General features: G+C 43.3%; 3 protein-coding genes across 17 annotated transcripts; 2 read left to right on the plus strand and 1 right to left on the minus strand.

The window, feature by feature from the left end:
- Positions 1–78: 78 nt before the first annotated feature.
- TXNL4B (thioredoxin like 4B) lies at positions 79–1,948 on the minus strand. 2 transcript variants are annotated; one of them, XM_021541418.4, is made up of 4 exons: positions 1,870–1,948; positions 1,387–1,552; positions 894–1,045; positions 79–460 (listed from the first exon to the last, which is right to left on the minus strand). In XM_021541418.4, exons 2-4 carry the CDS (start codon positions 1,516–1,518, stop codon positions 295–297), a joined length of 450 nt encoding a protein of 149 aa, XP_021397093.1. In that variant the 5' UTR covers positions 1,519–1,552; positions 1,870–1,948; the 3' UTR covers positions 79–294. The 2 variants fall into 2 exon arrangements, with proteins under 2 accessions (XP_021397093.1, XP_021397092.1); XM_021541417.4 differs by having other exon boundaries at positions 1,748–1,948.
- A 64-nt stretch (positions 1,949–2,012) lies between these two features.
- On the plus strand, positions 2,013–5,846 carry TRMT10C (tRNA methyltransferase 10C, mitochondrial RNase P subunit). 14 transcript variants are annotated; one of them, XM_085575178.1, is made up of 4 exons: positions 2,020–2,126; positions 2,238–2,274; positions 3,660–3,775; positions 4,045–5,846. In XM_085575178.1, exon 4 carries the CDS (start codon positions 4,076–4,078, stop codon positions 5,327–5,329), a length of 1,254 nt encoding a protein of 417 aa, XP_085431304.1. In that variant the 5' UTR covers positions 2,020–2,126; positions 2,238–2,274; positions 3,660–3,775; positions 4,045–4,075; the 3' UTR covers positions 5,330–5,846. The 14 variants fall into 14 exon arrangements, with proteins under 14 accessions (XP_085431410.1, XP_085431304.1, XP_085431463.1 ...); XM_085575236.1 differs by having other exon boundaries at positions 2,021–2,126; positions 3,701–3,775; XM_085575122.1 differs by having other exon boundaries at positions 2,039–2,133.
- Positions 5,847–6,481: 635 nt separating this feature from the next.
- PCNP (PEST proteolytic signal containing nuclear protein) lies at positions 6,482–15,492 on the plus strand. The gene is made up of 5 exons (XM_021541422.3): positions 6,482–6,559; positions 9,922–10,142; positions 12,059–12,133; positions 12,568–12,623; positions 13,531–15,492. Exons 1-5 carry the CDS (start codon positions 6,505–6,507, stop codon positions 13,658–13,660), a joined length of 537 nt encoding a protein of 178 aa, XP_021397097.1. The 5' UTR covers positions 6,482–6,504; the 3' UTR covers positions 13,661–15,492.
- Positions 15,493–16,183: the final 691 nt, after the last annotated feature.

A 16,183-nucleotide genomic window follows, 5' to 3' on the forward strand; every position in this document is an offset into this window, starting at 1 on the left:
ACAGCCATGGATACACACAGCCTGCCTGTTTTGTAAGGGCTGCTCAGCACACAGCTCCAAGAACTTTTGTCAACTCTATTCAGGAACACGTAGCTTTATTTATGAGAGCAGCATGAGGTGACAGAATATCTGTCTTCAGAAGGAGACCAATATGATCCTTCAGGATAAATGCTCAAACTGTCCCACAACGTCAGGGGAGGCCAAAAGCGCTCAAAGGAAAAGGGATCTGCAACATCGTCCATTTGTGTAATTCTTATCTCAGGTCTTGTGTAATTCTTATCTCAGGTCAGACCGTTAAATGCCTTGGTAGAGGAGGTCGTATTTGGGAATGTTCTTGGGATCAATAGGACTTCTCACAATGAGCTTTCCCCGCATTGCTCCACGGTAAATCACTTCAATCAGATCTATAAAGTCTTGCTTTGTTTTGAAGCTTCCCACAAATTTGGTGTGATCTGGAGACCTAAATATAAGCATAAGACAAAAGTAGAATTGTAACGTTAAAGTGTTCAGAGAAAAACCACCTGAAAATGTGCAAAGATGCCCAAATGAGATAAGGAGTTCTGATCTGGTCATTCTGAATGAATGAACTAACTTTGTAATGGCATAACCAAGTCAGGAATGGGACCTCCAAAGGTCAAACGGGTGCAGCATCATGTCTAAGATTTTAATAATTTCTTACTATTTTTTGCAGAGTTGGACATATTTAACCTACTTATTGCATGAAAGCATATTTCAAATGGCTTTCCTAATTACATCCTTCTAGCTTCCTACAGAATTCTCAATGCAGATGCTGGTAACAACATTATAGTTTTCAAATGTTGCCTTCCCCAGACATGACAACATAGAAAAAGACTGATAATTCTTACGGACATAATAGTGGTAGGATGACTTACCCATAATCAACCTTCATGTGTTGTCCATTGAAGAAAAATACAGTAGATGGAATATAACTGATGTCAAAGTACTGGGTGTACACTGGGACGTCGTTCACATCCACCAGGTAAATGACTGCCATTTTACTTAGGTCATGAGCTGTTTTTGCAAGCTGGAAAGAGTGAGAAAGGCAGATGACAACTAGACTGATATATGAGGAAAAGAGGTTGGCAAGATTTATAAAGCCTGTTTCTCTTGTGTGTTACCAGTTAAAGCAGGTGTAGAATATAGAATATCACATCTTCTCTACCTCGAGCCTTTGTTCAGCCACTACAATAGTAACACAGATGCTTGCTTTTCAAACCTTTTTATAAATATAGTGTAATTTCATTCTATACTAGTCACTAAACTTTTCACGAGTGCCCATCTTAGCAAAAGCAACATTCTCTTCTATGCACCAAATATATACTCGTACAGTCTGTTAAAAAAAAAAAAATAAAAAAAAGGTCTTACAATATCATCGAGCTGCAGACAAACAGCATCATTATCTCTTCCAAAACGGAGAACCAAAACCTTCTCAGCGACGCTTTTTATTGCCTGATCCACTTCCCTCTTGCAGGTCAGTTTGGGCAGCAGGAAACTCATGGCGACAGATCACGGTCTGCACCGAAACCGCAGCCTTACAGCGGAAAAAACAACAAAACAACGCACCGTCAAACAGCAGCGACCCGCGGGGCAAAAAGAAGAGACACTTCTCTGTGCTACTAAATGTTTTAAAAGGAAAAAAAGGCTGTGAGGGGAGAGAAGAGAGCGAGGGAGGGAGAGGGAAGAGGAGAGAGGAGATAGCGGAGATCGGCAGGCCGGGCTGACAGACCCCGCGGCGGCGGGGCCAGACCGGGAGCAGCGTCCTCAGTGCCCGGGGCCACCGCGGGAGTGGAACAGCGATGGAACAGCGATGGAACAGCGATGGAACAGCGATGGAACAGCGATGCAAACCGGGAGAGCTGGGACGGCCGCCCGGCGCAGCTCCCGCCGCGAGGGCGCGGGCAGCCCGGAACGCCGGCGCTGCGGCCGCGGGGCGCCGGGGGACGACAGCCGAGGGAGCGCCGCGCGGCCGCGCAGGCGCAGCGGCTCCGCGGGGCGCCCGGGGTCCGACCGGCGCGGCGCGGCACGGCGCGGCACGGCACGGCACGGCACGGCGCGGCACGGCACGGCACGGCACGGCGCGGCGCGGCACGGCACGGCACGGCGCGGCACGGCGCGGCACGGCGCGGCACGGCACGGCACGGCACGGCACGGCGCGGCGCGGCACGGCGCGGCACGGCGCGGCACGGCACGGCGCGGCGCGGCACGGCCCCACCGAGCCCCACCGAGCCCGGCGAGCGGCCGGACATCGGACAGGTGCTTGTGGCCGCCCCGGCGCGCTGCCCCGGAGGCCGCGGGCCCCGCCGCCGCTGAGGGCTGGGGAGGTGTGAGCTGGCGGGCGGCTGCTCCTGGGCCGGTTGGGAGGTTGTTCATCAGCGAGAGTCTAAAGGGGTGCCCGGAGTGTGGATCCAGGCTCGTGCTGCCACAAGAGGCAGCGGGTTTGGACACTGAGGCACGGAAATTCCACCTGAACACGGGGAAGGAATTCCTTACTGTGCAGTGACCGAGCACTGAACGGGCTGCCCAGAGAGGCTGCGGAGTCTCCCTCACTGGGGACACTCCCGACCTGCTTAGACACAGTTCTGTGCCGTGTGCTCTGGGATAACACTCCTGGAGCAGAGGTTGGAACAGATGATCCACTGTGCCCCTTCCAGCCTTACCCAGCCTGTGATTCTGGGTGTGCAGCTGTGCTGGAAGAGTAAGGCAGCTTGTTCAGTCTCTGAAACATCACTGAAGAGCCTTTCTGTTATTGAGATGAGTTGCAGTGAAGTCATGCTCGAAAAGAAAAGAAAAAATACTTTCAGTGCTACAAATGTAGGTTCTTGAAAGAGCGATAGATGAATTCTTGCAGTAGCAGTGTTAGCGTGAATGACACACTGCAAGGTAGCTTGGCTCTATCAAAAGCTGTCATCAGGTATTCTGACAGTGTAAATCTGGTGCTCAATATGGACTTAACTGGAGCTCCACTAATGTAAATTAATTGAAGAACTGATCCCTTGGTTTCTCCATGCTTCTTTGGTTATTACTTTTGTCATTAGTGTAATGCTTCAGTGTGATATTAGGGATACTTCCATTGTAGCACTTACAAATTTTCACATTGTTAGGTTGCTTGGTTGATCTTGTTTCTTTTATCTTAATAACGGTAGAACATGAGAGGTCAGCCACCAACTTGACCAATTACTGTGTAATAAAACACATGCCAGGTTATATAACATTTCTAAATAAGCTCCTTCTGTGCCTGTATCTGAGCAGGTATATATTTACAAACCCAGCATTTGATTAATTAACTTCTTCTTCTGTATATCACTTTATTTTCAGTTTATTAGGAAGATTATTAATTTTTATTTTAAAATTAGGAATTAATTCTAGTTTCGTCCAAGTCACGTTTCCTCCGGGACTGAAACTTCACTGATGCTTACTTCAGTAGTGTGCACAGGCCAAGGAAACTGTTAAATGTTCTTGTCTATGTTTTTCTTTCTGCAGACCTTTCATATTTAAATACAAATGTGGATAAAATTAATGGGACTGGGGAGGGTTTATGTGCCTATGCCAACTTCACAGACAGTTTAGCAAAAAGAAGAAAGATGGGTCTTTTCCTGTACCAGTTTTTATTCTTCCATCTCTTCTTTCTGTTTTCACAGGATAGATAAATGATATAAAAACACTTCTGGTTTCCTTGCAGCAGTTCACTGATTTTGGTTTTGAAGGCTCATCATATGACAGAGATAACTTGAAGAGATCTTGCACAGTCTTGAAGGTTGTTTGTCTGCATTTTGAATTGCAGTAAGTATAGCTGGTTTAAGCCGGTTTTATTTAGGAAATAGTAAAAAATGCATACTAGAAGGAGGAATTTCTAGCATCCTCCAATAAGTAACATATTGTCTGTTAGTGTTACTAACAGAATAAAAATAAAAATAAAAATAAAAATAAAAATAAAAATAAAAATAAAAATAAAAATAAAAATCTGCATGTGTTTTCTTTGTGATTTCTGACAAGTTTTTTTCTCCTGTTCTTGGTGTTTCACAGATAAGTGTTGCAGCACAGCACATGTCTAAGTATGCAGTCTGCTAATATGCTTCTAAGAAGAATTGTAAGATGTTCTGCCCTTCCATTTGCTGTGCAACATGGGATGAAAAAGGATTTGTTTCTGCTCGGTAGAACTCTGAGTTTATCACTTTGTTTGAAGCAAGACAAGTCATGTGAACCCTCAGAAAAACTGGATTTAGATGAGTGGAAGAAGGTCATGAAATCTGGGTTGCAAGAAGAGGTCAGTGAGACAGCCTCGGAGCCTAAGGAGCTTTCTGGTTTGGCTGCTGCACGTGAGACTTTGGAGATGTGGAGGCTAGCTGGCAGAGCAGTTCCAGAAAATGTTAGTGAAGAACAGCTAAAAACTTTTATGGAGTGTCCTTCTAAGTCAGCCAAAAAGAAGTATTTAAAATATTTGCATCTCAAAGAACTTCACAAGAAAAATGACAAAAGAAAGATGGATGAGAAAAGGGAGAGGAGGCTGGAAGCACAAGATCAAGCTTCAAAGACAGATGAGACCAAAAACTGTCCATTCGTGTGTTTATGGTCCCGCACTATGGATAAAGCGTACAACTGGAGAGCTGCTCAGGCCATGGTCTTTGGCCAGCCTCTGGTATTTGACATGTCTTATGAAAAAGAAATGTCTGCGCGAGAAGTCACAAACACAGTGAGCCAGATAGTGATGAGTGAAAGCAGCAATCGCAGATCTGTGGATCCATTCCACATCCACTTCTGTAACTTCAAGGATGACAGCCTCTATCACAGGGAATTCATCAAGAATTACAGAGATGCGTGGGACAAACTGCTTATCACAGTGACAGAGCAGTGCTACACAGAAATCTTTCCAAAGGATAAGCTCATCTATCTGACGGCCGATTCTCCCAATGTAATGAAGACATTTGATCACGATAAGATCTATATTGTTGGGTCGCTGGTTGACAAGAGCATAAAAAGAGGAGTCTCTCTAGCACGGGCAAAGCGACTGGGGCTGGAGACTGCAGCCCTTCCACTGGAGAAGTATTTGCTTTGGAGTACTGGTGCCAAGAATCTCACACTGGATCAAATGATGCATATTTTATTAACCTTAAAAGATACTGCTGACTGGAAAAAGGCTCTGGAATTTGTTCCAAAAAGGAAATACTGTGGCTTTGTAAACAAGCCTGTAAAGGAACTGAAAAAAACGTTAGACCTGATCAACACACTTAAACTTGGAAAGGGACAGGAAAAAGTAGAAAAGCAGTTTGCCAAAAATTACCCCAAGAAGTATAAAATAAAGCAGAAGTAGAGTGATGGGGAGGAAAATTAGTTTTTTACACACAAACTTTAATGCTCTGACTTCTTGGTACATCTGGAACTCTGTTCAACTGTTAATCTACTTAAGTTTGTCACTTATGTTTGAAATGGCCATTGTTAAGAGTTGGGTTTTTAAATTACTTTTGTAGTCCAGCTATTTAAATTTATTCACAAATTATTGAAATTATGTAAGAGAAATGAGGTAATCTGTTTAAAAAAAACCAAAACTCTACATGGAGACTCGGTCTGTTCAGTTGAACTGTGCTTGGACAAAGGCGATTGTTACTGAATGCAGAGGTCTCCAGAGCTCGCTGCTTTGGAGGGTGCCTACAGTTTTATTCTAAAAGATTAGTTAAGATGAAGTAGAAGAGACCTCTCCCATTACTTCCTGAATCCTCTTGTATGCAGATGAATTGATAGCTGAACTAAATGGTTAAACCTTGCGTGAGTTTGGGGAACTGCACAATTTATTTCTGGATGTTCTAAATAAAGTCCATGTTTGCAAGGAATCAGGCAAATTTCTTTACTGTGCTGAGAAAAATTAATCTTACCTACTTCTGTGTAAAACTTTTATCCCAGAGTGCCTGTGTTTTCACCTGAGCTATTTACACGCACCGAGGAGGCGAGGAGGCAATGGTATCTGCAGGGTGCGGCAGCGGTTCCTTCGCACCCCCGAGACGCAGAGCTCATGTACCAAATCTTCCAAGAGCTGGAACATCTACTTTCCTCCTCGAAACACTTACTGTTAAGCTGAACAATGCTTCAGGGAAGTAAACACTACTACATTCCCGCCAGTCCGAGTTGGTGTGCCCCAAACGGGAGGTGAAATAATTGCCATTTTTAAGCCAGCTGAGCCTGTGAGAATAGTGGACATGAGCTGCTACAGGCGACGCTGGGGCGCGGTGCTGGGAGTGCCGGGGCGTGACTGATCCCCCGGCTTTTCCCGGGGGAGGGGATGGAATCCTGGAACCCGTGCCCACCTGAGCAGCGGCTCCGGGCGAGCGGCGGATGGGCGCCGCCCGCCGCGCTCCCGCCCCCGGCGCGCTCCCGGCGCGCTCCCGCCCCCGGCGCGCTCCCGTTTCCCGCCGCGCCATCCCCGCGCGCCGCAGGGGCGGGGCCGGGCCGGGCGCCGCGCGTGCGCGCTGCGCGAGGCGGCGGCGGGGGAAGATGGCGGACGGCAGGGCCGAGCGGGAGAAGGCGAAGCGGCCGCAGCCCGCAGGAGGTGAACACGTAGCGCCGCTCGCCGCGGAGCCGTGGGTGGGAACGGGCTCCGGGCCGGCCCGGCGGGGGTGGAGGGGGTCCGGGTGCGCCTCGCCCCGCCGTGCGGTGCCCGGCCCTGCGGGGAGAGGAGGCGGCCTGGGCCTGAGGGGCTGCGCTGCAGGAGAGGCCGAGTCGCGCCCGCTGCGCTCAGCTTTACAGCGCTTTCCTAAAAACACACCGGCTGCTCTTTGTTCCTGCCAATGCGCTGTTTCTCTCTCCTAAAAATACATGGGCTGCTTACGCCGTGTTCGGAGAGAAATACCGCTGCTGCTGTCTGCAAGGATGAAGACAGAGCCTTAACTATTAACTTTCAGCAGTTATGGTACCTTTTTATAAATGGGTGCAGTGAATATTCTTTAATTGCTGTTTTGAGCATTTGGGGATTTTTTTGTTTGACAACAATCTGTAAGCTTGCTGTTTGGTCTTACAGTATTTATATTATTACTGGACATTCCTGTAATTTCTGCAGTATTTGGTTCGAAAATTTTAATTGTATGTTTCTTTTCTTCTTTCTTCCCTTAAAGTTGGGAGGACAGTGTCTTTGCAAAGATAAAGCTTTTCTTTCTTGGTGTGTTTCTTTTTTTGTTTTAATTGGGTTTTGCTAATTCTTTTTTTGTTTTGGTATATCTGTAGGGAGAGGGAACTTCTTAGATCTGTCGAAAAATTAAATCGGGCTTGTAAACCAATCAGGATATCCTCAACAGTGAATGTTATTTCTGATAATCCTTGACATTTGAAGAGTATCGATTTTAGGTAGTTCCTTGTCTCTTGGTTCTCTGTTGGGCTTTGGTGGCTTTTTGGAATTTATTTTTTGTTGGTGGCATTGGGTGGTTTTTTGTGTTAGTAATACAATAACTGGACAGGATCAGCACATCAGTAATTCATACTGTTTTGTGTGCTGAAACATGATCTGAATGAGTTGAGGTACCTTGGCCCTAAGGAAGAATAGTTGTTCCCTGACGATTTTTGAAAGCAATTTGCAGTCCTTAGCTTTTTTGGCAAGATAATGGGTCTCACGTTAAAATTAGCTTAGCTGTGACAGGTTGGTCCCCACGGATAAGAGATCCTGAAGTGCTGTGCAGCTGGCACCGTCACTCTTGGCACTCCGGCCACCCGGGCCGTGGAAGTTGTTCACTCGTGGGGCTGTTGATCTGCATGAGTAAAACTTAGCTGAGGATAGGACAGCTTTAAGTGTCTGCAATCCATGGAAACCAGCCAGGCTGGTTTGGAAATAGTGCTGGTGCTTTCTGTGGGTGAATAAGACCTCCAGGAAATGATAAAGCAGCCTTGATACCCTGGATTGTATTATGGACTGGCATGGGATGTGGTAAAGACCTGCTGAATGGTCAGTGTGCCTGCATTTCTGCTTCCTGCAGAAATCAAACAGCACAACAGCTCCCTCCCCTCCTTCCCCAGTTGTCCCGTGCCCCTTACAGCTCTCTCATCAAGCAGGAGTGTTTCCTTCAGCAGTCTGGTGTTCATCCTTTGGCAGGCCCAGGAGAAATAACGCTCAGAATGCAGTGCTAATTCTGCCAGACATGCTCTTTGGGATTTGGTGAGAAAACATAAACAGATGTGGGTAGATTGTATTAGGCTTCACCTTGTGCTTAGCAGTATTTGAGAATCTGCACTTAAAAGAAGTAAGCTGTAAGAAGTAGTGTAATAACCTTCAAGCTAGCACTAGTGTAGGAACTGGTTCCCTGTGCCCTGAACTTTGGGCTGCTATGGATTTTGTATGTTATGAAAAATAAAGCTTATCCCTAAGGTTCCAGCAGGAACCAGTGAATCTGGCCAGTGAATCTTCTAGCTCCCCTTGAATGACAGTCTCTGGTGTACCGAGGCTGCACTTGGAACATTCTGTTTGATGTCATTCCATGGACTGGCTATAAGGATGCTCTCACAGTCTCTGCAGACTGCTGTTGGGTAAACTCTGCTAAGACAGCTACCCAAGGTCACTTGTGTAAATTTTGATTGTTTCTCTTTCCTCCTTTGCTTTGTTTTTCAATTTTATATCTATATTTTCTGGATCAAATTTCTAGTAGCATTTTTTAATACAGTGAAACTGATTAAAGTTACAAATTTTTTTTTCTGATCTGCCATATTTCTGAAGGTGAATGATAAATCCATTTTGGTTTCAATCACTTATTGACACCTGGAAGAGTGGGGCAGAAGTGGTATATTCTGCTGTTTCTGATTCGGGAAATAGCAGACAAATATATATATAGATTGAGTCCCTAGATTTCTCTTTCCTGATGTTGTTTGCTTCTTTTTTTTTTCTCAGAGCTACAATCTTGTTGACCCCCAGTTCAGACTTTCTTCTCTCCCATTGCTTCATCTTACGTAGTAGCTTTTTGCGTTAGCAGTGCACAGAGCTTTATCCCGATGGTTGGAATTTGCTGTTCATGGAAGGTGCTCTTCTCCATTTGATGTGATGAGGAACTTGTGCTAGCTCCAGTTGTTTCAAACTGCTGCTGTGAGCACTTCCCTGTCCATTCCTTAATGTGTGTTGGTTTTTCCCCCCTTCTGCTACTGCAGTGGTTTGCTTATCGCAGCAGCAGGGACTTGTCTTTTTGCTAAAGCATTTACTCTGTTCAGTATGAGTTTTCCAAGGACACCTTTGTCTTTGGTGTAGCTGAAGAAGCTGATTTTATAGGAATGGAAGTGTTGCTTGAATATTTTTTCTCTGTGGATCACTGTTCAGCTGCTATGTTTTCCATGGCTATACAAAACCAGAAAAGATGAAATCTATATATATGTTTTTTTAGTGCTGATTCCTTCCTCAAGCAGCGCTTGGCAGATTTATTACAGATGAGATGCGGACAAGCAGTGACTTGAAACATGATTGAGACAGCCGGCCTCACTGTAGTCACTCCCATGATTTTAGGCTTGTGCCAGACAAGCCTAGAGACTGGCATGGACATGATTTTGTAGAAATGTAGTAGAATAAGTTTTAACTTAGATTGTCTACTCTAGATTTGGAATTGGGATTCCAATTATGAAAGCTTATCTGTGGCAGCTTAAAAAGATTTAGTCATCTACATTTAATTTACTACATGAACTTTGACTTCCATACTAAATAAAGAGATGGTGCTTCAAGATGGTTTTCCTGACTCATACAAGAAGTTCTTTACAAGTAGTGGAGTGCTTGCAGTTTCTTCTCCTCTTTGTGTTTTGCTGTCCACTAATTATACATTGGTGGAAACTGCTGTCACTAAAAACACCTTACCTATTGCACCCAAAGTATAATGCTTTTTGAGGTTGCTGCTCCCATCAATCTGCTCAGTAAAAGTAGCTCATCTTGGTAAGTTGTTTCGACTTCACCAGGACCTGAAGAAGAGGCAGAAAAACCTGTGAAAACTAAGACTGTTTCTTCCAGTAATGGAGGAGAAAGTTCGAGTCGCAGCGCAGAGAAACGGGCAGCTAATGAAGAAGCTGAAGACTTCAACACAAAGCCCGCTCCTGCCAAAATGTCCAAGTTTGGATTTTCCATAGGCAGTCAGACAACAAAGAAGGCATCTGCAATATCCATCAAACTGGGAGCAAATGTAAGTTTACTGAGGGCTTTTAATTTAAGGGAAACCGAGGGTAAAGGGACTTTGGGGAGGCTTCCTTGCAGAGGAAACCTTGAATTCCCATGAGGGTAACTCGGGTGAAGCTTAGGCAGGGGTTGCAGGGCCAGCTGGTCGTGCATGTGTAAGTACTTCAAGGTGATTAATAACAGGTCGGTAGTCTCAGGAATCATAAGACTTGATTGAAATGAACTGTAGATCTTTGAACATGCAGAATAATTTTACAATGAGATTTGATAAGTCTGCAATAATTTCCTGAGGGAAATGAGACTTGTTAAGCTGCTCGGGCTACTTTGAAATGAGTGCTGGGATCTTCATTGCATAGGATGCTTAAAGCTAGAAGAAAGCATCTAGATGGCTTAATAGCTGTCTTCCACTCCGAAGATCTTATTTTAGTATGGGGAATGGTAGCGTATTTCCATGACTTTGCTTGTTCTTTGCAAGGTCAGTATGATTTGTGTTAAATGTAAGAGATGGGGCTTTGATAGGTTTCTAAGAATTCTGATCCCCTTGATTGTCCAGCACAAGGTATCCTTGTGCTTGTTCAGATGGGAATCTGATGACTCTCTGTACTTCCAGAGTAGTCCTCCACTGGCTTGGCCAAGGACAAGCCAGCGTATTAAACAGAACAGCCTCTCTGTTTAATACAGTTAATTTACATTTCCTGCCTATCACTGGGATGGATATAAGTAGCTGTCTGCACCGAATTCAGACTCTAATTGTGGAAGCCTTGCACACGCAATGCCAGCATTTGAGGAACCTGCAGAGGATTAAAAGGGTGCTCTGTTACTTTGAGATGGAAGGGAGATGTGGGCTGGCAGCATTCTAGGGTATAAATGCAGCCAGGTCAGCTCAGACTTTGGAAAAATAGACAAGGCTTCCTTCTCTGAGCTTCTAGCACGCTTCGGTTTCTCATGTCCGAAGTGGCAATAAATTTGGCTCAGGATTTCTGGTTCACAGAACTTAGTGGGTGATGGACAGTGCTGAAATTTACCCTGCTTCTCTTCAGTCATTTTTACTACCCTAGAACATTCCTCATTCCTTGGGCGGAGATGCTTTCAAAATGTTGGTATTTATATGTTGTGCAGTATCAGTAAAGAACAGCTGTAGGCAGTTGCATAAGGGTTCTGCTGCAGTACCAGCTTCTAGGAGCGTGCATTAAAGAATTGCCAGTAAAGGCAAAATTCAGAAAGCACTGTATAGGATTTATTTAGTACTACAGTAGCAATCTGTTACTAGTTACTTGGTTTTTTTCTCAGTGGTGTTGAAATAACTTCTGGTACCACTGCTGTAGTACACGTAACAGTTCTGAGTTAGACAACTTCCTACACTTTAAGTAGAGCAATAAAAAATTGGAAATAAAAGAAATTTTAAAGGAACTTCTTCATCAGACTGTGTGATAGATACTGGTAGTAGTTTAAATGCATTGAATTGTTTTAAGCTAGAAAGCTGTCACGTTATTAAAGTAGAAGAAAATAAACATATTATTTTTTTTTCTGATATTGATGGAGAAGATCCCAAAAGAATACTGGAAATAGTGGCACAATAAAATTTTGAATTCTACAAGTTATTCAGGTTCTGTTTTAATTGTTCATGTCATGCACCAGTGGCTGAGTACCCCTGCAGAGTTCTAGAAAGTGAAGAACTGCATGTGGGGAGTTGTAATATGAGAGGGCTCAGCTTGCTGCTCAGGGTGATCACACATAAATGAACAGTCATTTTCCTTTGTCATTAAAGAATCCTTTATGTGGTGGATTCAGACAAAAACTTTTACCCTGGCTGCCCATTTCAGTGAAGATGTTTGATTTAATTTTACCAAAATACTTAAAAAGCCAAGGATAGCTTTTTTGAGTTAGTAGACTTATGTTACTTGTGCATTTTGTCTTTTCCAGAAGCCTAAAGAGCCTGTTCCAACCCTGGCTCCAAAAACCCTTTCTGTAGCAGCAGCTTTCAACGAAGATGAAGATGTGAGTAATAAGCCAGTGATCAACACAAAATACCATTGGCGTGGTAGGCAGAGAGAGTGGGTTATTTATGGCTCTTAACGTAAATGTCAGGAATTTTCAACCTAGAAACATCTCTTTTGGCTTAGATTAAGAATGTACAATACCTCTGTGTTGCTTCAAGAAATCATTAAAGTGTTGAGAACTCCCTGAAAATAAGATGCACAACATAATTTGCATGAATACTTGCTTTCTCTAGGCTTGATTAGAGGGAGGCAAAGGAAAGATGTGCTTCTGTTTTGCTAAATAATTTTGTTGTCATGTTACTGCTCCTTCTGTGATGGAGTTGAACAAAGGAATTGGTACTTTGTGCTATAACCGTGCGGGAGCTCCCTTGTGCCAGGTCCCTGGGCACTTCCCGTGCCAGGCACTGAAGTCTGGCCTGCTTTTCCCCGCAGAGCGAGCCCGAGGAGATGCCCCCCGAGGCCAAGATGCGCATGAAGAACATCGGAAGGTAGGGCAGCCTTCACTGAGCCTGGGACAGGGGAGCTGTGGGAAGCCAGCCCGGCTCAGGGCAGGCCTGGAGGATGGTTTCAGAATGCAGGGAGGTCGAATAGGTGAAAGAAGCATTTCTCCAGAAACAAGATTTTCAAATGTGTCATCTACACTTGCATTTGAACTTTGAATCTTATTTGCATTTTTTGAGGAAGAAATTGAGTCTGCATTAAATAGAAAAATAAAAACTTTTTTTTTTTTATTTTAATTAAGTGTAATAGGTGGGAATTCCTGCTTGTCTCTACTTTGTATTTTTCTGGTTCTCCCTTTTATAAATTACCTTGAAGTAGGTTAGTCTGGTCACATTTTTAAACTCATGTGCAAGGAGAAGATAAGAATCATCTCTCAGAAAGACAAAGAATTGCTTCTTTACAATAAATAATGTAATTCTCCTGCTTGCCACAGATTTGAGAGGGTAGGGGACCAGTCCTAAAATAAGTTGGGACCTTTTCAGAGGAGCCTTCACTTAAATTAGGGATGAATGTATGAATGTTGAGAATTTGTATTTCAGAGGTGTTTGTCATTATAGACTGCTTTTAAAGTCAGTAACTATGGAAGTTCTCTGGTGGGTTTTCTTTTTTCTCCAGTAACAAATTTCAAGCCTCAGTTTCTTAATCTTTGTAGCTGGCAGCAGTTACTGCCGCCTCCTCTCCTGCCCCATCTCCTCACTCTGTTTTGACACGCTGTGTACAGATCAGTTCTGTGGCCAGCTCAGAGTTGCCAATAGTGAGGGCTCCTGATGTAGCAGAAGGAAACTCGTGTGGTAGTTAGAGGAACAGGCTGGGCTTGGAATCAGCAGTGTCATATGGCACAGTCTGCTATAGCTGAGCTGGCTTTCTCAACTGCTCTTGTTGTGCTTTTCACAGGGATACACCAACCTCAGCAGGACCAAATTCGTTCAATAAAGGAAAGCATGGATTTTCTGACAACCAGAAGCTATGGGAACGAAATATAAAATCTCATCTTGGAAACGTCCATGACCAAGAAAATAACTAAATGATGTGGATTACAAGTTGGGTGTTTTGGGGGGAGGGGAGGGTGTAACATTAAAGGAACAGTTTCCTTTTTTAAGAATGGTATGAGACTATCTTTGGAGCCACTTTTTTAAGACTTTGAGTGGTACACTAATAAATGAGTTTGAAATTAGAGGTAATTTATGTTTTGTATACAGATTTCAAGGCATTTGCTAATTTTGTAGTTCATGTGATTAGTTTCAAAAGGTTACGGATAATAAAGAAATTGGAGTGATACCTTTTTAAGATAATTTTCTTTTGTCAGTGCTTAAATAAGGTGGATGAAAAAGGTTACTGTCTCTTTAATCAGGTTAAAATTGAATGCTCTTGCATTCTCACTTCTGGCTCCCTCTTCATAACAGGAGAAACAGTTGACTCCTATGAATTCTGCTAAAGAGAGTGAGCATTGTCTCATACTAGAAGTGTTACTGGACTATTACTTTGAATATAATCTTACACAGGAAATAGTAAGAACTTGGATTTTTTCTCTCCCTGCAGTCACCTTTTGTTAAGTCTCTGCAAACTAGGAATTACGTTGCTCTGAGTGGCTCTGGTAACTTAGCTCTGATTTTGTTTAAAACTTCATGTAGGGTGTGTAACCTTCAGTGGCCTGTTCTGTGTAAGGAAATGGGCCTTGTCTGTATATTAGATACAGTCTGTAAAGAATATTCATCACAAAGGTAAATCAGTATTTTCAGTGTGCTCCTTTTAAATCATTAGCCTTGAGTAGTTATTGTTGGCATTTCCTAGTGGTACTCAAAAGCCACCACCAAAAATACAAGCTAATGTACATTAAGCTTCACCTTTGGTTGAAATATTTTTCTTTACTATGCCTAGAAGGAATAAAAGCCACACCAAAAATGGGTAACTCACTGCTTAAGTATGAAAAATCTAAGATGCACTTTCCCTGTCTTGCCATTTAAGATAAAATGCCTTGATGCCTGTGACCTCAGTGGACACTATCAGGTCAGAGAATGCTGTATGTGCAGTGCTGATGTTCCTAACAAGTATCAGCTTCAGAAATAAAACTTGGCCTTTTCCTGCCTGTCTTCCTTTGGCCGTTATTTTCTGCAGTGGCATGAATCTGGTCAGTTTATTTCTGAGCTGCCATACTGCAGGGCAGTGCTGAAGGATTTCAGTGCTAGTAATGCCCATCTACATTTCAGTCTTTGTAAAAACATTTTATTAACAGAACTGGTTAAATAGAACAGCAGTGTAACTGGTTAAATTACCAACAGCAATACCACCACCTGTCCCAACAGCACCCCAAATAAACATAAGGTTCTTTTTCAACTCAAATACCTGATAGTGTCAACCACTAAATTAATTTCAGCTAGGAAATGGTTGTAACATTCAATATACTAGTTGCTTTCATCCTGCCCCTAAAACTGGCTTCTTGCTGAAGTTGAACTTGCAAGTGCAGAAAGGAAAGTGCATCTTGAAATGTATTTTTTTATTATTATTATTTTAGGAAAGCTCTGACCACTTAGACTTTTGAGTTTGTAAGTTCTAAAAATATCTTTTGTATTTTTGTATTGTATGTGTAATCTTTTTTCTTTTGAAGTCTGATGCAGTTGAATACCTGTAATTGTTTTCTTTTAAAAGCCTTGTTATAAACTTAACATAAAAATGTATACATTATTTTTCTTCCATAGCAGAAATACCTGGTTTATTTAAAACACACTTTAAAAACTGACTTTCAGGCCTTCCAAAACCAATTTGGGCATTACTGGAACTAGGCAAGACAAACTTTTCACTTATTTTCATCACATGTGGTTATGTTTGTCTGAATAAATCCCTTTAAGATAGTGGTAATCCATAGTGAATAGCTATTTTCTTGTGCTCCTCAGTAGCTGGTTCGTACTGTATCAATCTGTACAGGAACAAAGCAAAACAGAACTTCAAATAAGAGAATGACTCGGATCTATTCCTTGTTTTAACCTACCACCAGCTTTCTTTCACATCTTTGTCTGAAGTAGATGTTCATACCCAGAATTTCCTTGTACTTCAACTAGGCAGAAGAGCAGACATACTATGAAATACCTTCCACGCAACTGAGAGAGCAGAAGTTACATTTATCTTCTTACTTCTATGGTCAGTAAATAATCCTAGACCTTGTGAGAGACTGCAGAAACTTCGGACCTTCAGCTGCAGGTGAGCAGTGGTCCTGCCTCAGCCAGTGCAGGTGTTCTCATCCTTCTCTGGGCTTCCTGGAGCAAAGCCACCAGGATGCCTCAGTCTCCTCAGGGCTGGGTGCCAGACAAGCTGCATTTTGGCTGCTGCTGTTTGATGTCTGACACTTGCACAAGCAACCTGGTTGATCTGAACAATATCATCAAAGCTGGGATTAACTTGATGCTGTAGGCTCTTGTTAGTCATGTTTTCTGCATGCAGAGAGCCTTTTTTTGTTCTTGGTGTGATTTTTTTTTTTGGCTAGTTGGTTTGGCTTTTTTTTTCTAAGGATGTTCAAGACTCCTGAAAGTCATGTAGATGGTCTGAATTAGCT

This window comes from Lonchura striata, chromosome 1 (genome assembly GCF_050655825.1).
Source record: "Lonchura striata isolate lonStrDom1 chromosome 1, ASM5065582v1, whole genome shotgun sequence".
NCBI classification, from domain to species: Eukaryota; Metazoa; Chordata; class Aves; order Passeriformes; family Estrildidae; genus Lonchura; species Lonchura striata.

Excerpts from the sequence above, each read along its gene's own strand:
- TRMT10C (XM_085575284.1), top strand. The coding sequence starts at position 4,076 with ATGCAGTCTGCTAATATGCTTCTAAGAAGAATTGTAAGATGTTCTGCC.
- TXNL4B (XM_021541418.4), bottom strand. The coding sequence starts at position 1,518 with ATGAGTTTCCTGCTGCCCAAACTGACCTGCAAGAGGGAAGTGGATCAG. Across the intron at positions 1,046-1,386 it reads GTCTGCAGCTCGATGATATT|CTTGCAAAAACAGCTCATGA; the intron begins GTAAGACCTTTT and ends CACTCTTTCCAG. Across the intron at positions 461-893 it reads CACATGAAGGTTGATTATGG|GTCTCCAGATCACACCAAAT; the intron begins GTAAGTCATCCT and ends GCTTATATTTAG.
- PCNP (XM_021541422.3), top strand. The coding sequence starts at position 6,505 with ATGGCGGACGGCAGGGCCGAGCGGGAGAAGGCGAAGCGGCCGCAGCCC. Across the intron at positions 10,143-12,058 it reads CCATCAAACTGGGAGCAAAT|AAGCCTAAAGAGCCTGTTCC; the intron begins GTAAGTTTACTG and ends TGTCTTTTCCAG. Across the intron at positions 12,134-12,567 it reads CTTTCAACGAAGATGAAGAT|AGCGAGCCCGAGGAGATGCC; the intron begins GTGAGTAATAAG and ends TTTTCCCCGCAG.